At 47.9% G+C, this 27478-nt stretch overlaps 1 protein-coding gene across 9 annotated transcripts in view; it reads left to right on the top strand.

Moving 5' to 3' along the window:
• Positions 1 to 27478, top strand: part of Pfrx (6-phosphofructo-2-kinase/fructose-2,6-biphosphatase) — a 145091-nt gene that overhangs the window by 65714 nt on the left and 51899 nt on the right. The window contains exon 1 of one of the 9 annotated variants that reach the window (XM_050174844.3): positions 14486 to 15226. The exons of the other annotated variants lie outside the window; for them this stretch is intronic. Within the exon in view, the coding sequence (XP_050030801.1) occupies positions 15163 to 15226 (64 nt within the window). The 5' untranslated portion in view covers positions 14486 to 15162. Of the gene's footprint in view, positions 1 to 14485; positions 15227 to 27478 lie in introns of those variants that run through there. 9 annotated transcript variants of the gene reach the window in all.

Below are 27478 nucleotides of genomic sequence, written 5' to 3'. Positions count from 1 at the left end.
ATTCGAAGAGCGAATCGAATGGAGCAGTATTCGATTCGTTATTGGAAAGTTCCGAATGCTCGCGCACACACGTACTCATGATTTTCGCGATTGGATATACAGTCCGTGGGCAGACGACCTTATACATGTATGTAGAGCGCACCTGTGGTAATCAACAGTTGGCGCTGATAATACCGTAGACCACGCGCTCGCGTGTAACAGATCCGAGCTGTGTGTATCTCTGCGCTAGAGTTACAGCGCCAAGTCTCCGCCGTTAGCTCTATAATCTGACCTTGGTTGATGTTCTTCCCAAGCTTAGCATATCGCTGCAGAGAAAACGCCCAGAGTAGATTCGAGTGTCATCGCGTCTCATTCGTCGCCAACTTTACGTAAATGCGCATACAAGCGTAAAATAACGCGTTGCCGGACCGAGACGAAAATAAGGACATGGTACGGGGGCTGCTCGTCACTCTATAATCTCGTGTAGGGCTGAGTACGCGGCAGGGTTCTACGCAGCGGCCTCGTATTGCGTCATACTGCAGCTCGATCCCTGTTAATGCCCTGCCATCAGTCATTGCTAATCCAAGCGCTAGACTCGTTTGCGGAGGGACCTGGGAAGATCGCGTGTGCTGCGCAAGCTGTTGCGTCGGCTTGAACTCGTTACTTAACCTAACGTGACTCGAAATTGGAACTGAAGAAACCCAAAAGAGGTGTGATGGGGAGTAAGAAAGCGACCGAGCCGCTTCGGTAATAACGTACACTAACTACCGCTTGAACAGGAAAATAAGAAAGGAGAAAAACTATATATTTTTTTTGTATTTCTGTTTGCGGCTGAGGTGCATATACGCTAGGAAAATTTTATTTACTTTTCGTCCTCAGAACACTGAAATAAAGCAAAAAAACATAAAGAAATAAAAAATACAGGAAATGGTAAAAACAGAAAGAAAAGAGACTGTGCAGATAGAAGAACGGAGGAAGAAATAACGAATACAAGAAATAAGGAAGACTGGAAATTGCTTGGTTAAAACACGTTGGCGGGCTAGGCTGGTTAGAATCTATGGTAGAGTGTATAAGCGCGACTGAACGAGGACGTAGAAAGAAACAGATACACAGAGAAGCGCTGCGTCTGTGTATCTGTTTCTTTCTGCGTCCTCGTTCAGTCGCGCTTATACACTCTATCACAGAAATTGGCGTCTAGCAATTGCGCGGCCTGTTTGTTCGCAGAAGCCGCCTGTTTTGCTTCGCGCACGAGGTAAACACGTTGAGCCATGTCTTTCAGTTATGGAGCCAATATACACGCGCGTCATGGCGTATACGAATGACCTTCACCGGAATAAACTGCTCGCACAGACAAAACTGTACTAACAGCGTGTCTGTTTAACTCTGGTTTAGGGGAGACCTCTTCACCTCAGCCAACTGGACGATACTTTGAGATACTTCGGTGGTTGAATATTATAGCATATACGTTGCTTATGCGGCGTAGGTAAACATGCGGCATACATGTACTTAAATATATCGGTACATCACGACGACGGCGACGGCGACAATTCGCTTCGAGTGTCCATATAATTGATACTACAATAAAAACGCCACAACTTCCGCAAGGGGCCGGGGCTACTTTGGACATCGTCAAATTCGGCCATATTGCCAGCTCTGATTGAGCGAAAGGCCTGCTACGCCTCCTCTGATTGGCCCTCAACACGGCGCCATTACAGAATTTGACAATATGGCGGAATTTGACGCCAGAATAGCACCATTGCTCTATTGGTAAAGGTGGACAACATTGCGTTCTAAAAGAGCCAAAGGCTGAACTTTGAGCAGGTTTAACGAACAGTTTACTGACCCGAAATGACCCAAATACGAAAAAGATACTTTGAAATTAGTGACGTCACAGTTACGCAGAGGCGCTCGGGTTTTGGCTCGAAATTCAAGGAACAGCTTTGGCGTTCCTTTTCTCTTTTAGTAACAGCCTACACTGTTAAACAAATTTACACCCTTTGGGGCTTGCCACACAACTATAATTGTCATCTGTATTGCTTGTGTTTCCTTTCTTGACAACGCTGCGCTCGCCACTTTCCTGTCGAGAATGCTCTGTCATGCTACTAACGCGCTTGCCGCTCATGACTTGGAACTACCGGGCTTCTAGCGTTAAAGAAAGGAAATGCGGACAAGACAGATGACGATTGTCGTTGTGTGGCAAGATAAGCCCAAAGGGTGCACTTTTGTTTAAGAGTGTATCAACGCGAGATCTGCCACAGGAGAGTTCCTGAAAAAAAAAAAATGTCTAATCAGTGTTTTAGTGTTTCACTTTAGGGGTCCCTTTAAATACCCGTGCTTCGCCTTCACGCTTCTTTTATTCGTGCCCAATCTGTGAGTTTCGCGCTTTGTTTAGAATACGGGTGTAAAACAGTGTAAACACACGCGCAGTGGCGTCACAAACTTTGTTAATCAGATTCCCGTTGGCTTACATAAGCGCGGCGACGTCATGCGATCGTTACGAAGCTGTGATTGGTAGCGTAATACATGAGCATGAACTCAGCCGTATGCCCTCTGCGTTTACGAGAGATTATTTTGAGCTCGCTTGCGTCATTACGCTTTACGTAATGTCAGCTGCGACGCGTTTCCTCAATTCTTGTCCACTTGCTTACCGAAGAGAAGGGACATGCCAGTTCGTTCAGGGAATTGTACGAAGCGAGGAGATTGGGAATTTTGCATGTGTACAGTGGATTTGGTAGTCTCGAAGTCCATCGTAACTGGAGATCACTGAGGAAGCCTTCGAAGTCGATTAAATATGATAGTTACGATTACGCTTGTCGGAACTCTAAGGGATAGCATTTGAGAGATATCCCAACGCTTCCTGTATAATATAGGCGACTTATCTTCTTCTTTGCTGTTCGCAGCTTTGAATCGATAATCCTTGCGAACTGTTTAGAAAACACCCCCTTGTGAATAGCCTTTTTTCGTTTTCAGAAAAATTTGAGCTTGTGAAGCTTGTCAACTTTTTTTCTTTCTTATTTTTTGTTGCCTGCTCTGAACGCGACGGCAGCGCCACAGCGTCATCCGTGGCGTTATGCTATGCCTCTCGTACGAAGTGTCACTTAGTACGTTCACATCATAAAAAGCCAACAAACAAAAGACACCAAGGACAACATAAGGGAAATTACTTGCACTACCTATTGAGTTAAAGAAATGATAAATTAATGGCAACGAAAGTGGATGAAAAATCAATTCCGCCGCCAAGGCTTGTGAGTGGTGGCGCTGGCCAACACTCCCAAGGTTCTAGCAGTAAAACATAAATACCCAATAAAGTGGATGGGAAAACGGCGCCGCGGTAGCTCAATTGGTTAGAGCGTCGCACGCGTAATGCGATGACGGGGGATCGTTCTCCAACTGCGGCAAGTTGTTTTTTCATGCACTTTCATTCCATTAATTTATCATTTCCTTAATTCAATTGGTAAGTACAAATACTTTGCCCGATGTTGTCCTTGATGTCTTTGTTTGTTGGCTTCTTATGATATGTTTAATAAAAATCGGGCCCCTCGGTTAACCCCCTTTCTTCTTGTTAGTACGTTCACGTACGACAAACGTGCAAGCAACAGCAACAACATACCCGCCGTGGTTGCTCAGTGGCTATGGTGTTAGGCTGCTGAGCACGAGGTCGCGGGATCGAATCCCGGCCACGGCGGCCGCATTTCGATGGGGGCGAAATGCGAAAACACCCGTGTACTTAGATTTAGGTGCACGTTAAAGAACCCCAGGTGGTCGAAATTTCCGGAGTCCCCCACTACGGCGTGCCTCATAATCAGAAAGTGGTTTTGGCACGTAAAACCCCATAATTTAATTAACAGCAACAACAACAACAATAACAATAATAATAATAATAATAATAATAATATAGGCCAACTGCCTCCACACTCCTTTATGTGTGGAAAGCTTTTCGTTCCAACTAGCTCTTTCTTCGTTTGTATTTCTTTAATTTATAGGTGCGACGCTTTAATTATGCATGTGTCATCGATAAACATCTGGTACTACTGCTCTACGTGCGTCACGGCAATAGCTGTCAGGACACCGAAGTGACCTGTTGTGTTGCCAGTGCACATGTTTTCCTCGTAATGACGTCATGTCATCTTTTTTTAATCATACATAGGTCGAGCGAGAACTTCTGGCTGAGCGTTCTTGTGTACCTCTACATCCAAAGGGAAAAGGCGGGAGTGAGAGAAAAAAAATTAAAATAAATGAGTGCCTTCTTTTTATGTTGTTCGTTGACTTACTCTAATTTTATTTTCGTTTATTCTCTTTTGCTTTCTTTTTCTCTGCCCTTGGTTATTTATTTTGTCACTACGCAAACCTTTGTGTCTACTATAAATCATGTTCTGTGCAAACCCGAGGGGTCTAGCTACACCTATGAACTATTTCCCCCCCCCCTTTATTTTTTCCCTTACTGCCTGCAGCTTTGTTAAACTGCCCTCACGCGGCTTTCATTAATCGTATAAATCTTGCGTTTTGTCTTTGCCTTTCTCATTTGACAGGCCGTCGCGCGCTGTAATTAGTTGCCTCTTTGCTTTAGGTGTTTTCTTTCCACTCGATTCATTCTCCGTGAGGTGCGTTAACCCCATGGTCAAAGAAGCGAGAGCCAAAAACGTGACGCAAGCACGTAATGAATAAGCTGACAGGACAGATGCTGCAAGCGATCTTCCAGCGGCGATCCCCCCCCCCCCCCCTCCCCTTCCCTCCCTAGCGTTCGTTCGGCTCTCTTCACTACCCGATTTCGGCGTTGATCTCGTTCAACGCTGGTTTGTGTTTTCGTGCAGCGATGTGTACCACCGTGGCTGGCCCTAAGGAAGCTTATTATTATCCCATCCCCGCCGTTTGTGTTGCCCTTAGACTTTCTAGACTTCGACCGTCATCGTCGATGTTTTACCATTTCTTGCCTTTGTTTGCGTTGGCGTCATGCTTTGAAAAGCCTCCAAGAATAATCTTCCTACATTCGTTGCTCCGCCCGCCAGTCCAGAAACTGCGTATACGTGTGCTTAAGGCCTAACAATTGTGTGCTACACGTCCTCCACTTTAGCAGACGCTCGCGGAACTTACGACGCATTTGCAGAGTAATATCCTAGCCTCGATCTAACCTGCCCATCTCGAATATAGTGCAACATCCGTACTTCCCATATGAAATCGAATGAAATGTTTTATTTCCAACAAAACTTGTTGTCATTATATTATAGATTGTATATAGATTTGCGCCAATGTCTTGAGACGGATGTTGTGATAGTATGCTTTAGCCAGCTAGCTAGCTAACGGGACGGAGAGACGGACGGACGGGCGGACGGACGGACGTGACATTGATAGACACATGTTTCGACTCTGGCGGCGCAGAGATTAGACTGCGCGGCAGCCCTAAGGCCAGGCTAGTGACTCCGCGTTCCACGCGAGATACATGGGCTGGCTGTTTGTGCCTTTGCGAGAGAACGACCGCTGATCGCGACGGCTTTTCGGTCGCGCGTAAACAAGCGCAGTCGGTCGCCGGACGGATGATTAAAGGCAGGGCGTCGTCGTCGTCCCCGCCGTGCTTGTGTGGTCTTGGGGCTGGCCTTGCGGTCAATCAGATCGGTTGCAGCAACCGGCCGGCTGAGCGACCCATTTCCTTGCTCCTGTTGTCTCGCGCCTGTCGCCGAAAGCTTGGTCGTCTCGCTTAATGGGCGACCTATACGGGAGCGGCGCTGTTGTGCTTACAGCGGACAAGGACAACTTCCGCGTTTGAGGGCCAAACTACTGGGTTGAAGTATACCCATCGGGCTCCAATCTCGAAGTGTAGTTTTGGGGAGTTTGAGAAATATGTACCGTCCCCAAGCGACTTTGCATACACTAACCCCCAAACTTATTATAGCATTTAGTGTTCTTGTACTCTGCGTTATTTTTGACGCCTTGCAGAAAGCGTCCCCTACCTTTGGGTTCCCTTCGTATTAACTCTACATATCCCCGTTTAATCTAAAATCTATCATTTTTATTGTCTACTGTATTGCTATATTTAATATTTAACATCTACTATAATATATTTGCTAGAATTATTCGACAAGGACACGCAAGTGGCTTGTGCACCCAAAAACTCAAAGCCGACTTGGATTTCGCTGGGCCTGGACCCAATCAGCTTGCGTATACGCAAGCCTCTTGCGTCCCCTAATGTAGAACTCTCTATTGTCTATTTCCAGCGACCTCTGGTTGGTGCGGGAAACGCACCCTCTGTGGGCTCTGCTCTGTGGTATTAGAGCCACTGTGCGTGGCTCCTGTGTTTCAGTGAAGCCGTATACAGAAACACTACTCCGTGGTAGGGTCAGCGAGATTCACTGTGGCGTTCTCAAACTGTTAGCGACGTTGCGGGTGCGATTACCGACCGCGGTGGAAGCATATTGCTGAAGGTGGAAGGCAAAGAAACGCTCGTGTAGAGTAAATTAACGTGCATATGTTGAAAAACACCACCGGCACAAGGCAGACAAAATTCGGATTCCTCCACTATAGTGCGTTTCTCATGTCTTTTTTTTTTTTTTGGGGGGGGGGGGGGAACTTGAAGTCACTCAGTCGCAGAAGTGAGCAGTTCAGGAAAGACGTACTTCTGAAGGTATATTTTGGGGCAATTGGTAGATATAGTTAGTAACACCGTGTCCGCGTGTCTTCACACTTCGCTGCGCACTTCGTCGTGTTTGTACTCATTGACTCAAAACAGGCCCAGCGCTTCTCGGATGTGCGCAACGAGCCGTCGCACGCAAACAGACCGACTGCCGCACCGTCGGTCTCTGTCGACCCAACTCCGCGTGTAGTTGATACCGATGGAACCACGGCGTAGTAATCCCCTCGGCTTGGCGTCGACGTCGCTCTGTGTACCAGCGTTTCGCAGCTCCAGCGCTGCATCGTCGACAAAGCCTGAAGCTCTCTTGTTTGCCCTTTCTTCTTTCGAATGTCGCGTGAGATGGGAGCTTAGCCGTGCGGTATTATGCCTGCGAGCGTGCCTTAGGTCTTATCCTCCCGCTCTGCGAACATTTTTGTCTCTTTTCCTCGCGGGCTCGGGGCTGTGGGTTACACAACGTCTTGCGTGCGGCGCTTCGAGCGACAATTAGTCGCCATGGGCCGATCGAAGCTATCCTGGTTTTCAATTTCGGGCTCTTGTCCTGCGTGTCTCCCCAGGGGGACGTCCGCTCAGCGCCGCGACAGTCGTTCCAGTGTACCCGTACACTCATATTGTCACGCGCGCACGTATTTTTTTAACCTTCTTCTTGATTATTAAGCGTGAAATGCTTTTAGCTCCCGTTGTCGGCGGCCTTCAAGAGACCTTGAGTCAAAATCCAGAGCCGTTATCCGGACACTCAAGGCGAGAATGGGATGAAAATGGGCAGAGAACGAAACGAGAACGTCCGGGCATCGTTGCGAGAGGAAAACGAGGTCATCCGGGCAACCACTCAATACCTAATGCGGTCTCTGCCCCCACCCCTTGTACAGGACCGCATTACATACGCTAGTTACTGCTCAAACAAGTTTAAAAGAATATTGCTTCTGATTTCTTTTTGATGTTTGTTCACAATATCACTCAAGCTGTAACTTCTAGTACGCTGATGTTTGTCATTTCCAATAGCGACGTTCAAAATGCAGATATAGTGCACCATACACTTGATTGTCATCTTTTGGCGCTGCGACAGGTGCTTCCTTAGCTCTTTTCAACGGCAGCGGTCCGTGAGTTCCACGGCGCAGGTTTTGCGCCGCCTGCGAGAGATGGCGCCACACTGCGTGACCCGGCCGGCAGCGTCCGGCGTGCCGCGGATGGTTGTTTGGACGATACGAAACTTCAACGAGGTTCAGTTCAATGTGGCGGGGTGTGGGGTGTGGTATGATGTGGTGAGGTGTGCCGTTGCAAACATGCTCTATACACATGTTAAGATTGTGGCTGGTATCATATCCAACCAATCTGCTTTGGGTACTACAACCACTCTGCTTTGCCGGTAGACATTTCATGCTTACATATACTCTCGATTACATAAGAGACAGGTTTTGTTAATTTTTCAGTATTAATCAAATACTGGCGCCCGTCCAGTCGTTGCGTTCTTTGTCCTCATCGAGTTTGCGCTGTGAATTTTTCAATTATGACCCACCAAATATAGCTCAAACCAAGATTAATGCTTAAAGTGAAGCTTTCTTTAGAACTCCGAAACACGCACCCCACAGCGATAACCAAATGAGCTAACCGCATGCAGCTCATCTCAGCAGGTCTACAGGTAGGCTATCGTTTGGCTTTGACTGCTATCGTCCGGTGGTTTCTGCCCAATTTTCCTACACTATTATAGTGCGTAGTTTTGTCACGAAGTGCGCGGTGAAGGCTTTCTGATATTTATGTTAATGCGTGCGCATTCTTTGGCGAGTATCTCGGCAAAATGTGTCTGTCACGCGAAACGTATAATGCTTTGCATCTGCACAAGAATTCGTGATTGGCGAAGACGTTTAATTGTTATAACAGTGTAAACGTAGATGATTGGTGGCTTACTAAGCAATAAGAAACAATTGAAACTAAAGACTTATATTTGGGGATGGGCCAACTTGAAATTCGGGAGTATGCTTGTACATACTTACACAATTCTAGTGCAGTTACTGCATACATTCTTGTTATTTTTCTTTATATATGCGAGGATGAATTTTAAGGGAAGTGGATTTTATCTCGAGTTTATGGACGAGTATCCAGAAGAGATTCTCGTGTATATTATCAGTCTACCAGTTTCGATGTTATCACTTTAAGCGTGCACGATTTAAGTAGTTAATTGTATAAACCGGCAGACAGCCCGCCTCTCGCTCTCGTCAGACGCTGCGCTGGACGTTGACAATGGTCATGTATAGTTTCCGCACAATTTAAATGTGCTCTCGCCATGCACGGCGTTTCGCTAAACGCCGTTCCTCAGGCGTTAATTCGCTCTTCGACTGATAAGTTCCGGATATGAGTTGCAGTCGTTCGCACGGTGGAAGGCAGTTTTCTCGTTTCGCGATCGCTCCTCGCGCCTGTACGTCGCTTGCACCTGACATTGCAAACTATACTGCAAGTGCGCGTTGCCTCCACTTGCACCAGGAAAAGGCCTGCCTGCAAGACGTGTCGACACAGGAAGCTGCAACAAATGTGTACACGACAGGGCCCCATCTCCGTCGTGCTTTTTACCCCCGACGACCGCGTCGCCGTCTTGCCTATTCTAGCTTGATTTGTTTCCTTCACGCCGAGCGGAACGGAGTTATCTCCTCTCTATTGTGTGTGTTTGTGTGTAGGTATGTGTGGTGTGCGTGTTTGTGTGGCGGGGGCGGGGGGGGGGGGGGGGGGGGAAGGCGACGCAACACGCGTAGTGTCTTCACCTGCAGTGCATTTATTCTACATGTATTTTTTTTTCCACCTCTATCTTTCCTAACGGCAGCGTAAAGGCACCGGAAAGACGAGTGGCAACGAGGAAAGGCGTTTCTTTGCCGAGTGGCGAAGAAACACCGAATAGAAACTCGGGAGTTCCGTTTTCAAACGACCGGCACGTGTCGCTGTCCGGAAGAGAAAAACATGAAATGGGCCGGTTGCATTTCAATGTCGTCTTGACGATGGCGAGTTTTTCTACGTTCCCTCGCCTGCGTGCGCGCTGCGTACTGCTTTTAGTTTAGTGCAAAGCATAGCACCCGCGTTAGCTCCACGTCGGGCGCGCGCGAATGTGTGTCGTTACTCCTGTAGAGTGTGTCGGAAATTGCGATTTATAGCTTTATATTCGGGGATGTGGGTGGCTATAGCGTATGGTTACACAGCGCATAACAGCGTGCAGGCATATGTACGGTTCGCGCGAGTGCGTTTGGGGGGGGGGGGGGGGAGGGGGGCGTTTGCAATTGTGAAACGCTATGATTTTACTGTACGCAGTGGATGAAATACAGAAAGACACGCTCATCGTGTGGTAACATGTTGCGTGCATGGCAGCAGGCTCGCGAGAGGTCGCTGGCAACTATATATATATATATATATATATATATATATATATATATATATATATATATATATATATATATATATATATATATATAATACACGTACGGTGGGCAACACTGTAAAATTATGTAACTTTGTCGTAATTAGTGGCCGCGCATCATGATTTGGGACAGGTGGGGATAATAGGGACTGAAAATACTCTACCTTCCGCTAGTGGTTAAGGCGTTCTGCTGCTTAGTTCGAGGTCACGGCTTCGATTTCTATTCACGGCGGTTGTATTTCGATGTGAACGGCAAGCAAAAAAAAAAATTGACGGGGCGAATATCCTTCGAAGGTGATTGGCGACGTTAATGCGATTAGCAATCTGTCTTATGATGGGTGTATAATTCTTCATATGGCCTACATATTATCATGATTATTATGAAGAGCGGCACATACCCTATGAACTACGTTGTTATTATTATTAAATAGCGTTATACATATACCCACTGGCACATAACACAGTCACTCAAGTTAGTCCGGTAATGGGTTTTAAAGTGGGACCTCAGCGCAGCAGCCCGGTGCCCTGTCCATTCGGTCATGGACTATTTAGTGACCCAAGTTGAATAATAACGGTTGGAGACCCAGGCGGACAGATAGATAGTCAGAAAGATAGCCCCCTGAAAATGCGTGAAGTTCCCAAAGAATGCCTATCGCATTAAAACACCCGTGTACCATGTTTGGGGTGGATGTTAAAAAGCCCTAGGTGGTCAAACTTCATATATATATATATATATATATATGTATATATATATATATATATATATATATATATATATATATATATATATATATATATATATATATATATATATATATATATATATATATATGTACACCTTACTCAGCCATTTGCTAGTGTTGCTGCAAGCTAAATGCGCGTAAACGTCAGAATTCTGCTTGTTCAGGGCAGCTCAGGAGTGTCAGTTCTGCTTTGCATGAACGTATTATAGTTTGTGCTTCTTTGAGCATTGAGATCGGTTTTATATAGAGTGGTACACAAGCACAGTTCATGCGGTGCTTGGCAGGCAGCTTAGATGTACACGAACAAAAAAAAAGGGGGTGGGGGATTTTTTTTATTTTATTTATTTATGAATACTGCGATCTTGTACACAAGATCATAGCAGGCGGGAAACATTGTGTTAAGATACAGAATTACAGACACAAAGAAAACAAAATTGCACATAGAAATTCAACAAGAGATTACGTGCCAAGATCAAGATATGATTGGGTGATACGCAGTAGTGGGGGACTCAGAATTAATTTCGACTACCTGAGGTGCTTTAACGTGCAACGAATGCACGGCACACGGGTCTTCTATTTTTTTTTTTTTTCCATTTCGCCCCCATCGAAATACTGCCGCCGTGATCAGGATTTATCCCACGCTCTCGGGCTTAACAGTGCAACACCAAAGCCACTACGCCACCACGGCGGGAAAACGAATGGCAAATGAAGATTTGAAAGAGCTTTGCTACCAAAGAAATTAACTTAAGTGTTTAGGAGCTCTTCACAGCTTTCTTTACATTGTTCAGCAGTATGGCTAGTCGTCGGGCTAATTAGTTTATTTTCATAATATGCAGATCTTGAAGCTGGTAATATGAATTAATAATCGCTAATAGTAACCTAGATTACGCATAGTAATTAACAATAAACATTAATAAGGCTCAGCAAAGATAATAATAATAAGGCTCAGCAAAGAAAAATATATCTTACCAGCTTTTCTCGCTGTCTCCGTTACGTCGGAGATGTGTCGCTTTCATACCTGCTGACCGTTCGTCACGCCCGACTTAACTGATTAGTGTTCAACATTGTTGCCTGCTTCGCTATTCGGCGCTCGCGGTTGTTGGTGTATTTTGCTATCCTTACGACTTCGCCTGCTTGAAACCATATTCTTCTTCAGCGATTTTGTTTGCACAGCGAGCTGCAGAGGGTGCGCTAATGCGGAAGTTGGCTCAGTCGCAGCGCACCCGGGCTAAGCGGAAAAGCACGCTTACTCAAAAAGAAATCGAGGGAAAGAAAGCATGAGGGGAAAAGGAGGCGGGTACGAAAAGTGCAAGAAAAGTCCGCATCGTCGTTTTTGTTACGCTCTGTCAGCAAGACCGTTTCTCTCTCTCCCTCTTTCTTTCCTGTTGGTGAAGATAAACGCGATGCTCTTCCCTCCTCTCTCTCTTGCCCACGGTCTCGGTCGAACACGAACGGGAGGTCGTTGTTGAACGGTGACCTTTCCGCCGAGGACGAAATGTTTAGCGGCCCCCTGTCGGCGAGTGAGGATGCTTGCGATAAGAAAACTAGTCCGGGCCACGAACGTCGAAAAAAGAAAAACCTGATAGCGAGCCACGCGTTACTGGTATCCCCGGGGTCGCATTTATCTCCCGCTACATCGTTGAGCCGTGAAAACGAAGTACTACTTTCGGCTGGGTGAGTTAGTGCGAGCACGCACGCACGCACGCGCGCGCACACACACACACAAATAAGCTAAAGAAATGTAGTACTGGAAGTAGTGGTAGAGGGATGTTATGGCCCGCATGTTTCTAACGGCTGTGTAGAAAACGTTTTTCTTTTTTTCCTATGCGCATTCTTTCGCCTCTCCGGCATCCGTGCGGCGCCGGAGTGGCCAAGGTGACATTGAAAACATCTGCAGGCGTGGCGCTGCCGCGTGACGTTTAGTGACGTCGCGAGTGACGTCATCGGAAAGCGCGCACGCGTGCCCCTCTCTCAACGCTCTCTCAGTTGCCTCTCTCCGCTCTCGGGCCGCGTTCTCTGGATCCAAACACACTCGGTGTTCGCGCCCTATCCCTTCTCTCTACCCAGGCTCCCGTAATTCTTTTTTTTTTTTTTTCCTTTTCGATCCTGCCTTCTGCTTCGTAGACACGATATGCCTGGGGCACTTAATGACGAGGAAGAGTGATAGAGAACATGGAGAGGATGACTTTTTTTTTTTTTCCTAGGGCGCTGAGTTTTCGCCGCGCTCTTTTGGCGGGAAGTCTCTGGCGTTGTGCCACAATGGTGGTCTGGAGTGGGTGCGCCCGCGTGTGTGAGCTCTTTGGGAATCACTTTCGCTGTTGCTTTTTCTGTGACGCCGCAGCATTCCTCTGTTCGCTTAGGGCTTCCTTTCAGATGTGTTATTTTTGTATTATCAGTTTGCCTTCTATTGTTCTTGCGCCGAACGTGACATTTCAGGATTCAAAAGAGGCAGTGAGAAGAACGCAGGGAAGGTCTCGACGATATTACGGCATGCCGAGCACGTAAAGACTGTTGCCGTTTCCATGTGTTGCCCCGTTCCGGTGAGACCTGAAGGAGAACCCGCGATGCGAACAACACAGCGTCTCATAACTGCGCCGGCTCAAATTTAGCAATCTCAATTTTGCTAGGTGGAACACTTGTTCCTGGCTTCTGTAGCTTTGTTCAGTTTTCTTTTAATAGGGAGTTTTAGAAGTAGTGTCTCCAAGCTGCATTCCGTACCCAAAGAACCTTAACTCCTTTGTACACCTGGTCTGCACTGTCCCCTGACTGTGGGTCCCCTGTTTCTAAATCTCCCTGTTACCAGCGCGCGCGTGGATTCTACTGTCAATAAATGGGAAAAGCTTACGCAGCTGTTATCGCGCGCGCGTGGATTCTACTGACAATAAATGGGAAAAGCTTACGCAGCTGTTATCGCGCGCTCAGCACTTCTTGCTTTTTGTTTGCGTTGGATTTATTTGTTTTCAATGTTTACACGCATTCGTTGGCTGTGTGCGCAATCGTTATCGCGCAAGTTTGCTTGTGACACTGAGTGCTCTCTTTGTTTATTGTTTGAACTCCTGTGACCTTTGTGGTGTAAACAACCTATTCTGCCTGGCCACGTCACCCCTCGCTTCTACCTGTGATGCTATATTCAGTGCACACGCGCCGTGCTTGACTCTTGGTCGGGTTCCCACTTCCGAGAAGCAAGCAAGACATTGCTCGGCTTTGCTTACACGAGACCTGTATTTCTCACGCGCCCTTGCGCACAATGCTTCGATCGGGTTTCTTCCATCCGTCTGGCTTGCTTACGGGCGTACAGCCGACGACGTGAACGAGACGACAATTTCCCCGTTGTTCATCACGGCTCCCAGCTGTCTAACCACAGCATCAATGGACAGAGCCCATCGATTTTCCACTTTTCTTTCTCATCCCCTAGTTTACGTCGCGTTCGCTGGCCGTTTGCGATTGGTCACCCCTTCAGTGACGTCCGCGGAGCACGGAGGCAAAGAACAGAAAGGCGGGAAAAGAAGCGAAAAGTAGAAGTGGAGGGGAAAGGAGGGAGGTGTAGCGTGTCACGTGGCGGCGGATCCGGTCTCCGATTGGTCGGCGCTCGAGGGTGTGTGTGTGTGTGTGTGTGTGTGTGTTTGCGCGCGCGCGTGCTGGCGGTGGAGAGGTTCTGGCGAGGAGGAAAGGGAAGGGTCCGAGCTGGCTTGGCGTCGGCCCTCTGCGCCTGTTCGGTGCGTTCCCGTCCGCGTGCGCGCTGCCGACTACAGCGGCGCGGCGGTGTGTCGCATTCGTTCGTTGATTGGCAAAAATTCTATGCGTGCCCAGCGCAAAACGCAAACCCAGTTCCTTTGCGGCTATTCGACGTGACGCTGATTGATAGCGTCGCCACTCGCGTGATTTCTTTGCACGGCCTATTTTTCAAGACTGCACTTGACTTTTTGTCCCCTGACGGTGACATTTCGTCGCTTGCCGCCAACTGTTTCATTATCAAGAAGAGTGTGTCGCGCGTGTGCTTACCCCCCCGCCTCCCTCCTCCGCCTTAGACACCCCTCCCTCCTCTTCTGGACGCGTGCTTCTTCGTTTACGTCCTTCGAGCGTTGTGCAATGCGGTCCTGGTTGAGACGGCTTCTCGTGTCGCCAACGGCAACCGGGTCGACGGCAAGCACTGCACAGCGCCAAGTCGGAGAAGTCGTCGGCTGGTGCGCGCGCGGCATCGCTGCTGGTGGTGCGCCCCGAGCGTGACGCGCTGTCACAGGATTTGTTGACTCGGACTTAGTGCCGGTGATCGTGCCTGCCTGTGTGCGCGTGCGCGCCCTTGTCTCGTCGTGCGCACTTTTTACGGAGCCAAGTTCACTAGCGGAAACGGCACTCGCAAGTTTTCGTCTCAGCTGCTGCTGCTGCTGGTCGATTGAAGGAAACCGAGAGGGGCGGCAGTCATGTTGGTCGACTGGGGCATCGTGTCCTCGCACCCGCTCATGAAGGAGCAGCGTCGTAATCGAGGTGAGCAAGGCTGGAAATGGCGTGTGCAGTTTTCGCCCGAAAGTTACGAGACCGCGCTGCACCCTTGACCGTACCGGGCGGAGTTCCCCCTGCGGCTTTCCCATTGCGCAAACGGGATCCCGAAGATGAGGCCACAGCTTTCCGCGTGCATGCTGTGCTCTTTAAAAAAGTTGCGAAGATACGAATCCATCGTGTGGCCCGTAGCCGTGGTGCGGAGAGGCCGGTATACTTTTCAAGCAGGCTGTGGTGATGAGCTTTAATGTCCACCTATATATGCTTCGCTTACATAAATTTGTACAAATGTGCGCGCCGGTCTGTGACATTATGCGTCCCGTTCACTTGGTTGCCATCGATTTGTGTCAGCGCCGCAGTCGTTGTACAAATTGCGTTGGCCACTGGTCTTGAGCAAAATCAATGCGCCTGCGCACCCTGTTGACAGGCGGGTGTGTTTGTTCTAGTCTTCCGCGCTGTTTTCAGAAGTTGCGCTTTTGCTGTCTATATCGAACGAGATGCGTTTCGCTCAAGCTCGTCACGGGAAAGGGTTCGGGGATTCCCGTCGCGGTTTCTCGTGCTGCTGAAGCGTCTACTCGTACTTTCGAGAAGGTCGGTGGCATTGGAACTGACGGCGATATGACGAACTAGGAGTTTGCGGTGTCGTTATGCTTTATAGTTTCAGCTATAACTCGCTCTTGCAGGTCACGAAATATTCAACCATTAAGTTCTGTAAATTAGAATTATGACTATCGCAAAGTGCTTGATGTAAAGTACTTCGTGTCTACCCTTGTCACGTAAGAGCACTGGAGGTAAGTCTGTAGACAGTTTACAGTAACAGTTATACAAAATATGAATTTGAGGCTTTTCTGGACTGAGCTATGCGCAGCAGCAGCACACTCTTTTTGTCTGAGTTCGCCACCGCTCCCATGCTTCTCGCATTATATCAAGCTGAACAGGAAATGAAACCCTTCAGAAATCAGATCCCTTCAACCCTCTCTTCCCCAACTCCCTCCGACCCCGGGCCTGTTTCTTTTCAAGGATCCGATTCATATTGAAGATTAGGCAACTTGTCGGAATGTTGGGTCATTGTGGCTTTGGTGTAAAGATTAGCCAACTGACAGCACTGTCACTATTAGTACTTTGATTTAGAGCTCATTGATCTGTCTTGTCTGTTAGCATCAGCAAGAACGATGCGAGTTAGGATAAGGACACAGTCGCTTGAAAGTTGTTTCGTTGTCCTTCTAATGCCCAAACACTTCTATATAAAAAATATTAAGACAACTTGTTCACCCTTATTTCTGACCGTGGAGAGTACGTTCTAAGAAAAAGAAAGCCATTTGAGTAAAAAAGTAATTAGTATAGTAATTAGCCATTGATGTTACAAGCTATCCACAACTGGGAAACATACATAGCTGCAGCGTATAAAGAATTGAGTGAAATTTCCCGTGATTATATATAGGAACGTTAAGGCATATCAAACGGAGCGTAGCATAAGTGATACGCCTGCCATTACAGGGATACACATGCATCACTTTTGTGTTTGGTAGCCCTGATGAACTAATTAAGTGTTATAAAATAAAATGGCGGCTGGTTGGTGAAACATTGCTTGGACAAGAAAAAAACAAATCTTTTTTAGTGCGCAATTCGTGTGAAGGAAGGAAGGCGGTGACTGTACATAGCGCACTAAAAAGGTTTAGCTATAACTATATCATAAGCCCAAACCACGGTTGTTATTGGTTTCACCATTGGATGCCCTCGTGCCTCCCCTGCCAAGATTGACTGCATTCCTGCGGCAGGTGGCAAAGCGTTGTGTACGGCGGCCCCCTTGCGAGTGACCTTAAATAATGCGGGGGCTGCGCCAGGCCCTCTTCTACGGAATGGCACGTGTGCGACTCGGCGTCGACACCCTCCTCCTCGCATCTCGGTCGTTGTGGGCCGTAACAGCTTTCGCGCCCGGGCGCATTTTGGTTCGGGGTGCCCCCGGACCCCACGGCACTGCGCCGTAGCCCGAGGCACCGAGTTTCATCGCCTCCGCCTCGCTTAGTAAATTGCTGGGCGCAAAGCGTTGGTGCAAGCGTACGCGGTTCTTTTAATTCGGCTTACTTGGTTATCGCTTCTTCTTTTTTTTTCTTTAGTGATCGTGCAATGGGGAAAGTGCCTGCAGCGGTGTCGGAAGTTGTACGGCGTTAGAGGCAGAATTTTTCCAGCCCGTCAAGCGCACTTGCGCTACGCCACTGGTCGCGCGAGACTGGCTCTTTATTTCGTTTCTTCGGAAAAGGAGCAAGTGATATATACTATAGAAGCTGACAGTATAGTATAGTCTGTGTTCTAGTAACGTCTTAGCAACCGGCGTTGCAGCAGTCTTGTCGACACTGTAAGAAACAAATGTTTTATTGTGAAGTGCGCGCTAAGAGGAAGAAATTAGAAAACCAGAAGCCTATAGTCCTTGCCGCCAGCATAACTTGCAAGTGCACGCTAGAACATAAATTTATGCATATTTAGAAACCAGATTTAGTTAGCCGTAGCGTAGCTTGTGGTAGCAAATTCACGCCTTCGTTCAGCACGGCAGCCATCCCCTAGTCCACTTTCTTTTATTTGGCGATTACAATAAACCTCGTTATAACGAAGTTGAAGAGGAAGCCAAAACTACTTCGTTATATTCGTTATTTCATGTACTGCAACATAGATCTCTACGAGGATTTCAAGGGAAATTTCACTACTTCGTTATAGGCATTACTTCGCGATGCACCGTTTCGTTCAAACTAGGCACTTGTGTACGTGTGTATATACAGTACTATAGGCCTGGGATATGTTAGCCCGAACCGTTCAGGGCTGTGGCATTTAGCGTCCAATGTATGGCCAACACTCCCTCCGTGAAAGTTTATTTCGCCCTCTTGAGTGCCTTGTAACTCCATGGGACGTTTTTCTCAGTGGTCTGAGCGCCCTGGTCCCGGTATGTAGCTCTCCGCTGAGCACGACGTCGCGGGTTCGATACCCGTTCCTCCGTGGTGCGGACGCGGTGTTTGGGAAGGAAAAAAAAAAAAAAAGAACGCCCGAGCACTGACACATAACCGCGCGCGCAAGGAGTCGCAGGTGGTCTGCACATTAACTCCGCGGAGCCTTCCTTTATGAAGCCCCTCATAGCCCAGATGTTTCGAACCCCTTAAATCAGTCGATGGTGCACGCGTGCGCCGATCTTACCCCCTTTATTATTATTATTATTATTATTATTATTATTATTATTATTCGCTGTTTCTTCAGAAACAGCGTACGACTGTTTGGTCAGTGTACTCAAGGTCGACGCATATTGATCGAGGGTCCCGTCTGTGCGTGAGTAGTTGACGTGTTTAAGATGGGACGTATAACTAGACTGGCATTCGCGGTGACGCAGCTGTTCGTAGCTCTCGGAATTGCTTGTTTCACAAGTGCGTCCGCTTTGGCGGCGCAGGTGTTTCGGCCTTCTGTTCGTTCTTTACAGTATGTAGAGCCCACGAATGGTAGGAGGATTAGAAGGATGGGTTGGTACCTCTGCACTCGAGGGCCTTCTGCTGCGAAACACTGTAGTGGCGCTATTCGAAAACCTTGGCATGGTTTAGCGACAACGCTAAAAACTGCAGATGTGCCATCGCCTTGATACACGGATTTTATATATGCCTGCTGTTGCTTTTGCTGCGCAGTTTTCGAGAGGCCTCGATCTGGCAGCGCATTTTCTCGCTAAGTTTCTCGGGGACTTTTCCCCTTAGAACTACGGTGCGCCATGCATGCTTTGGGGATTAAATGGACCAGTCGTGCTCGTCGAACTGCGCCGTTTGCGCCATTTTGCTACAATGCTACTCGCCTGCAGCTGCAGCCGCCCGCCCGAGTGCCATTTGCGCCAAACGCCTGCTTACGTGGCACTGAAACGTTTTCAGTAGGGAAGTTATAGCAGTTATGTCTTTTTGCACTTGACAAGCAACTTTGTACATATTGGTGCTGCGCATGATTCCTGACCTGTAAAATGATTGTTGTTGCCCAAAACACGCGCGGTGGCAACTATAAACTTGCTTGGACAAGTGGCCTTCATTTTGGTGTGGCAGGAGCTGCATGGTAGCTCCTTCTATTGTTTCTTCCTGTTGGCTGGATGGATGATATAATGAACAAAGGGTTATTATACGCGCAAGGAGCGAGGACTACACTGTTCAGAAAGCGCTCCCACGCATTTGTTGTTTCTCCTGTCTTGCATGGTGTGGACACTACAGTGGACATTTTGGAAGATGCGTTCCGCAGAAAGAAAATGGCTTCAATTAGTCTTACTATTGGCAGGTCCTGTCTCCGAAGGGTTCATCTATCCCGTGTTGTCAATTACGTGTACTAAACCATAATGTCACTGGAGTAAACGTGAGGGGCCGCGCGTGAAATACTCCCCGGAACAAGACGCTTTTTTCTTTTTTTAAAGCAGAGTTGGGGGAAAACGGTCATTGGCGGCACCTTGCAGGGCAACCACAGAAAACTTACGTTGTCCACTGAAGTTGGCACCATGCACAGGAGCTTCTCGAAAGCACTAAAATTCTTCCGAAGATCACCGAAATTTGTAGTGGACAGCATGCAACAAAGGGATAATATTTCAGTTTTCGAATATACGGGTAAACACCCGGCGGATGTTGGTGCATAGGACGAGCCCTTCCATGGCGCTCGATCTTGCGTGTGTGTGTGTGTGTGTGTGTGTGTGTGTGTGTGTGTGTGTGTGTGTGTGTGTGTGTGTGTGTGTGGGCGCGCGCGAATCTTCTTGGCGTTGTTGACCCGTATACGGCTCGACAACGCCCAGATCATCGCACATACACATCGTGATAATCTAACCGATTAGCCACTGGAAGGCACGCAGATCGTATCGGATATACGCATGTTCACATAGGAAGATTTCTGTCAACGCGCGATCTCAAGCAGACAAACGAACTTCTGCATGTGCGCTAGCGGCATACTTGGCCGCCCTCTTATACCCGAGCTGGACCATATATGCGAACATCGCTACCGCGGCCGTCAAAAACCGCGTATGTGCGCGATCTCGGAACCAATCGCAGATTAGCCACTCGCAAGGACGTATATATATTAGCGGCAAGGTTTCCTCGATGGCTTGCAGCCCGCATCGCATGATACACACAATCAACGGCCAACGACCTTTTCGTCACCGGCGCACTGCCTATAGGCCGTTCGGCCTAATCGGCACTGCTCCGTCTGGTCGGTCGCGGGTATCGGTGACTAACGTTGCGGCTTTGTGCGCAATTGACTCGGATCTGTTCGCAGAGGCCGCGCGGCACTGAGGAAACCGACAAACCGCTTTGCAACGAAAGTGATTGTACTGGATGGTACCAAGGTTGCTCGCGGCCGCCATCGCCATCTTTGCGATATACGCAGTATAGGGCGGCATGTCCTCCCGATAGATCTCTTGTCGTAGCTTCGAACATCGTTATTGGGCACAACGCACATTTGGTGCATTGCGCTAAAACATATCAAAGCACACCTGTCATTTGGAATACTTTTGCCGTTCGTTTTCCATCTGTCAACCACAGTCTTGATTTTGGATGAAGTTACTGAAGGCGCACTCCTGCGTGGAGGCTCGCGTGTGAGAACTCGGTGCGCTGTTTGCGTCGCCCTGTGCACCTGTTGTTTCGAATTCCGCGAGTCGTTCAGGCCACCGATCATAAGTTAGTTGAACCTTCTCGACGTTGCGTCGTATGTAGCGCGTGCGTATAATTCTCCAAGCCCTGCATCAATTGCGTCCGGAGCTGGTTTACACCAGTCACACTTGCGGAGGTTCTCCTATTGTATACTCATGCAAGATTGCGCTTGATCCTCGGCATCACGCGCATTTATCTCGTCTATACGGCCGGCAGTCTTCAGACGCGCCGAGCTATCTAACCTCCCCCTTCTCCACCTCATCCGCGCTCTCCTACTTTGCATATCTTCTGGTGTGTTCCCTGTTCCGCCTTCTGCGCACGTATGCGAAGCTGTAGTATGTTAGCCGCGTGGTGTTAATCGCACAATTACCTTGTCCTTTGTGCACTCGCCTGTATCGCGTTCTTTATCGTTGAGAGCATTCGTCTCAGATAACGTGTTGCTCCGCTGTTATGGAAGTCCGTTTGAAATCTTCCTTAGCGACGCAACCGAACTCCGCCGCAGTCTATCAACATGCGAAACTACCATTATTAATTAATTGATTAGTTTATTTATTAGTTTGTTTAAACCGGAATTGTGGCTTCACTTAACGAGAAATGTGGGCCGATCTCGGAGATAGTGCAGTGGTAGCGCAGTTTAAAAATCAAATTAATAATGGCGTTTTACGTGCCAAAACCATGATCTGATTATGAGGCACGCCGTAGTGGCGGACTCCGGAATAATTTTTACCATCTGAGGTCCTTTAACGTGCACCTAAATCTAAGTAAACGGGCGTGTTCGTATTTCGCCCCCCATCGAGTTTAAAAAGAAAGCAAAGGTAATGGTTCTAAAGCAGGGGAACGTGACGTAGGCGAACTTAAGGCGAGGTTAAGGCGACCTAACAGTGGTTGATATCGAACAAAGAACGACAGCCTTCTGGAGAGAGCTTCCCAATTCCCTCCACTGTAACTAACATAGGAAAAACATGGAATAAATCACATGGTGCACTAAAGCGACCCGGAAGGCTGGCTGTCTTCCATGTAAACCGCTATTTATTTATTTATTTATTTATTTATTTATTTATTTATTTATTTATTTATTTATTTATTTATTTCAGTACTCTCAGGGTGAGGCATTACAAAGACGAGGGCATACAAAATCGGTGGCAGTTTTCTTAAATTTGTTGACGTCGGTGATGGGCAGCGATGAAGGTAGGGAGATTGTTCCAGTCATTTCCAGTTCGAGTAATGAATGAATTTATAGAAAGGCTAGTTCGGCATTGCGGTATTCCTACCTTGAAGTTGTGGTCAGTACGTGAATATATATGAGATGGAGAGAGGAGTAACTTATCTTTGAGAATAAGGTTGGTATAATAAATTCTACGAAAAAGACATAAGCGAAAATATTTACGGTGCAGAGAAAGAACGCGAAGACCAAGTGCAGGTTTCATTGCAGATACGCTTTCCGTTCGGGAATAATTTGAAACAGTAAAACGGGCGGCGCAGTTTGGAACAGACTCTAAAGTGGTAATTAAATTTATCTGATTAGGATCCGAAATGCAGCAAGCATATTCTAGTTTAGATCTTATTAACGTCCTGTTCAGATGAAGCTTAACGGTGCTGTTAGAAGCTAATGGCGCCGTGAGAATCCGAGCGTGCGGTTAGCCTGGTTAGATGTGTAGTTCACGTGCATATTCCAGGACAGATTGCGTGTTCAGGGAATACCCAGATATTTGTACGATGAGACAGGTGATAACGGAGTGTTATCAAGAAGATGGCGAGGGGTCTATTCAGGAGGACGGCTGGAAATACGCAGGCGTTTGCACTTAGTGGTAAGTGTCATGAGCCATTCGCTGCACCATGAAGAAATTGCGTTCAAGTCCGATTGTAAATATGCGTCATCAGAGCGATTAGTAATTGAACGATAAAGCACACAGTCATCTGCGAAAAGATTTATATGGAATATAACGTTGTCAGGAAGATCATTATTGTAAATTAACAGGAGAGGACCTAACACAGAACCTTGAGGTACTCCAGAAGTTACGGAAACAAGGTGTCATAATCATAAACTGAGACATATCGGCTACGGTTGGAAAGAAAACATTTAATCCAGCCTAATACCTGATCGTTAATATTAAGAGCACCGAGTTTAATTAGTAATGGATCATGAGAAACAGTGTCGAACGCCTTAGCAAACTCTAAAAAAATGCAGTCCACAATAACGTTAACATCCATAGCGCGAAAAAAATCATTAGTGAGAGATAAGAGCTGTGTCTCACACGAAAAAATTTTTCTGACGCCATGTTGACATGAATTGAAAAAGTTGTTAGATTCAAGGAAGGTAATAAGATGAGAATAATGTGCTCAAGAAGTTTACAGGGAACTCTTCCTTCCTAATGGAACGCTGTTGTCAGTGCACCGAAATTTGAACCAATCACCGTAGTTGTTTTTGAAATGTGGACACCTATGGCGGTTGATGACCTCTGTACTCGCCGACATGATGTTATCATGTTTATTACTTAATGCTTGACATCAGCAGTGTTTCGCTTGCTGTACAGCTTTTGTATATTAACGATATTCTATATTTACACAGTCAACCATGTTTGTGCCAGTTTGTGCAATTGTCGGTTCCCAGTATGTCGACCGTTGTCTCGTGAAAGCATCGATACAAGTTCGGCTACCGCGTAGTTGATCGCTTCCGAGATTTGAAGTCTTGCGGTATTCTCCTAAGTCAAAAACGACGAAAACTTAATGCAAGCGATGTGATCCATCGAAATATTGTGAGAATTGGAAGCGCTATTTTGTCTTTTTTTTTCGTGATGTACAAAAAGCTTGCCATCTTGTCACGCTTTTTTCTTTAATTTACTTTTTCGCACTTTTTCTTTTCATTTATTCAGTTTTCTTTCTCGCTTTCGAAGTCGGCCGTCGATTTACGTTGATCTGTACCATGTTTCTTGCCATGTTACTCGGTTGAACCGGAGGTGCCCTTTCCACCCGCGGTCGAGTAACTCTATCATGCGTGTCGCGCTTCTTGTGGGTCAGTTTAACTCGTTCGGCGTCAGTGCTATCACAGTCATCGCCTTCAACGAACGTCACAGATCTCGCAGCCGGTTCTTTGTTTCTTCTTTTTTTACTTGCGACATGCGCTGAGCCAGCGAGTGCCAACTGTTTCGCTTCGTATCATCTGCGCGTTCCCTCTTTTCGACTGCTGCTCCATCAGACGGCAACTCGCTCACACAAACTGCGGGCACTGCTGCCAAGGGTTGCGAAACGCATAGGCACCTCTGACGCGGGACTTTAATTATAGCCGGCCATATAATGTTCCGAAGGCGTTCTAAATATTGTTTCGTTTGAGTAAGCAGGAGGACGGAGATCGCTTAGACGTTAATCTCTTCCCTTTTGTTTACTAGCGTCGTTTTATTTTTTTGGCTTCTTTGCAACGGCACACGTGCGCGGTTGCGCCCCGTTGCGGCGTCCAGTGACGTCAGTTTTCTTCTTTCCCTTTTATTTTGCATCGTCGTGTTCGGTCGTTTCATCACTCGCAGCGCGTGAGGCTGAAAGGTGCGTGCTCGGGTAAAGGGCTGTGCCACGTGATTAGCACTGTGACAGATTTTGTCTGCTTTGGACGTAGAGTTCCTTATTGTATGAAACTGTGCGGCCTTGTACTACTCCGACTCCATCAGCCTTGGTCATTGTTTTTAGAGCGCCGCTCCAGATACTGCGTTTCGCGTCGGCGTCGCCCTCGGCGTAACCAAGCGAACGAGTGCAGCGAAGGATGAAAGAGGGCGGTAGCGAAGAGAGCGCGAGGAGGAAAGCGGAGGAATGGCGAAAGCGCAAGAAAAACGTAGTGCCGCTCAATATGGGCTCTGCGGCGACGACGGCGGGTTGGCGCCAGAGTAGCGTGCCGTCGTCTGTTACCGTTGGCAAGCGGCGAGCACATCGACCGATACAATATATGGAAACAAAGCGCTGCATGAGCGGAGGTCTGTCTGCGGCGGCTGGTGTGACTCGCGCCCACGCACCACACACGAGCGGCCTCTCGCAATCTCCCGATTATAGCGAGGCAGTCGCGCCACGCTTCGCTCCGTTTGAAATGTGCCGCACGAGACATTGTCCGCGCGAGCCGATATATTTGAAATGAAAACACGCATAGAGCTGCGCTCAAATTTCGCATGAGAGAGTATCGTTACCGTGGGTGAATTTTAGAGCGCAACTCTCAAAGAGAGTATCGTTACCGTGGGTGAATTTTAGAGCGCAACTCTTAGATGCCCGTTCATGCGTTGAGCATCGGCATTCCTCGGCGACTTAAAGGGGTGGAGACATCACAATTTTCGTTCATGCGTTTGTTGATTCAAACGTTGTCATGCTTCAGGGAGCACGATACACACAGCGGGATTCATATATATCCGATAAATAATTTAATAATAGCATTATTATACCGAGCGATTTCGGTTTCGGTTTCTGGGCTCCGGGGGATGCTATGACGTCACAGAGGAGGAAACGCAACATGGCTTGGTCACGTGGGCCACAAAAAATAGTGACGTAAAACTATGCTGCGTCGTCTGCTCGCGCATACGCGTGCTCTGCCAGCAGATGTTAACAACTGGCGATTCGAAGTGCATGTCGCGATTATTATAATTATTGCGAAGAGCGACAACAACGGTAAGAAAATATTGCGGCTTGTGAGAGACGGTGATTCATTCCGAAGCGCCGTACGCTTTAGCTTTGAAGTGAACCGGAAAAAGCCTAGCGACAATATCGGCGGCGCCGAACGATCAGAGGCGGTGAAGCTGCCCTCGGTGCCAGAGTGACCACTCCTTGGTCGCTGATTGGCCGCTTCGCCGTACGGCTGCCGCACAAATGGGTCCTGGGCCCGCCCTCTCTACGGCGAGGAAATCTCGCCGTTCGCGAGCAAAACCGCCGTCGTACGGGGGCCCGCGAACGGCAAACGGCGTGCGGCGAGTTTCCGTGCCGGTAACGTGGACAGGCCCTCACAAAGGCCAAGCGAACGAGAGACCGCTCCGAGCTGCCGAACTATGCGACTATGCGAAGAGAGAAGCGGACAACACGAACTCCGCATATCCTGGTCCCTTTCGGAGTCGGCCGGCTCAAACGTAGGCCCGTCCGCTCGGCAACTCGCCGCACGCAGTTTGCCGTTCGCGGGCCGCCGTGCGGCGTTCGTGTTGTCCACTTCTCTCCTCTTGTGTCCGTGCCTGCACGCCTTACCCTTTCTTTGCATTAAGAAAGGATTTCTATATGCCTGTAGCTCGGTCATAGTGGAGGCTATGCTCGGTCACTCGGCTCAGCATGCTCCGTAATCGGCATTTCATCGCTACTCATCATACGTCACGTTTTTGTGCTAGTGTGCTATGACGTCAATATTTTCGTTCCTCCTCTGTGACGTAGTAACTGCCGCGCTAGCGATGGGTCTCGACTACGAGAAGGAGTTTTTAATGACTTTTTGGAGCTGAATTAAAATTATTTTAAAATGTTTGCAGCGTCCAATACTTCGTTCTGGGTGTCCCTGCATACGGAAGCAGCCTACAACATGCTTTTTATAGCCTCAAAATTTGGTGTCCCAACCCCTTTAACCGAGCAAACGAGCACAGCGAAAGTAGGAAGAGCGAACGCGGAGCGCAGCGCGGGATGAAATACGGCGAGCGAAGAGAGCGCGAGGAGGAAAGCGGAGAATGATGCAGCGGAATCACGAGGAGGAAAGCGGATAAAACCGCCTTGAAGCACCACCAGATGACGCTGCAGTTACCGGGAAGCGGCAACTGTGTGGCCGGTCCACATATAGCGCTGCGCGTCCTGCCAGTCGGTGCGGTGATCGGTGCGATGCCTCAATATATCGCGAAATAAAAACACGTATAGAAGTGCGCTCAAATTTCGCGTTAGGGAGTATCGTAATCGTCAGTAATCTTTTTTTCCTTTGCGCATCAAGTTACGTATGCCAACCAGCCCGCTCTCAAGTCTTGCTTAATTCCTATATTGCGGGCTTGACTGTCGCTGTCGTCTGCTTCTGACTCATTCCATGTACTGTTACGCTCCTGTTCTGTCACGAAATCTAATGTGGATATTAGCGAGATGTGACCCCCACGTGTGCGAATCCGACCCTCGTAACTTATGCTACGCCGTACTTTAGATGCTAGATGCCGTTAAACCGAACTTCACGCGCGACACTCATTGCTAGGGTGCCGTAACCCTTCTGCGCACTCGCACTTAAATGTGTGACTGATGTCACATATCTAATGAATTAACGTGCGCAAGGCTCAGAAGAGCCATATATCAGTTTAAATGTTTGCTGAAAGGTATTAGAATAGACGAGGTATTACATTAAAGCAAGGATTTACATCGCGGATCCGGTACCTCAAAGAGGTGCAAGACGTAATGCTATAGCGTATTTCTCTTCGAATTCGCTATACACCCACAAACCGCGAATTCGCTATATAATGAATTTTTTTTTTTATAGTGAATGGCTTTCTATGTCACTTTCGCCCGTTTCCGTGGTCGGTGGTTGGCGGTCGGAGCCTATAGTGGTCGTTGGTTGGATCAAAGGCGCAGACGTAAAGAACGCGTGCGCTTGCGTTGCGGGTCAGCTTCGTTGCTCAACGCCAACTGTCATCTC

This window comes from Dermacentor andersoni, chromosome 9 (genome assembly GCF_023375885.2).
Source record: "Dermacentor andersoni chromosome 9, qqDerAnde1_hic_scaffold, whole genome shotgun sequence".
NCBI classification, from domain to species: Eukaryota; Metazoa; Arthropoda; class Arachnida; order Ixodida; family Ixodidae; genus Dermacentor; species Dermacentor andersoni.
This window is presented reverse-complemented; position numbering and strand designations above follow the sequence as displayed.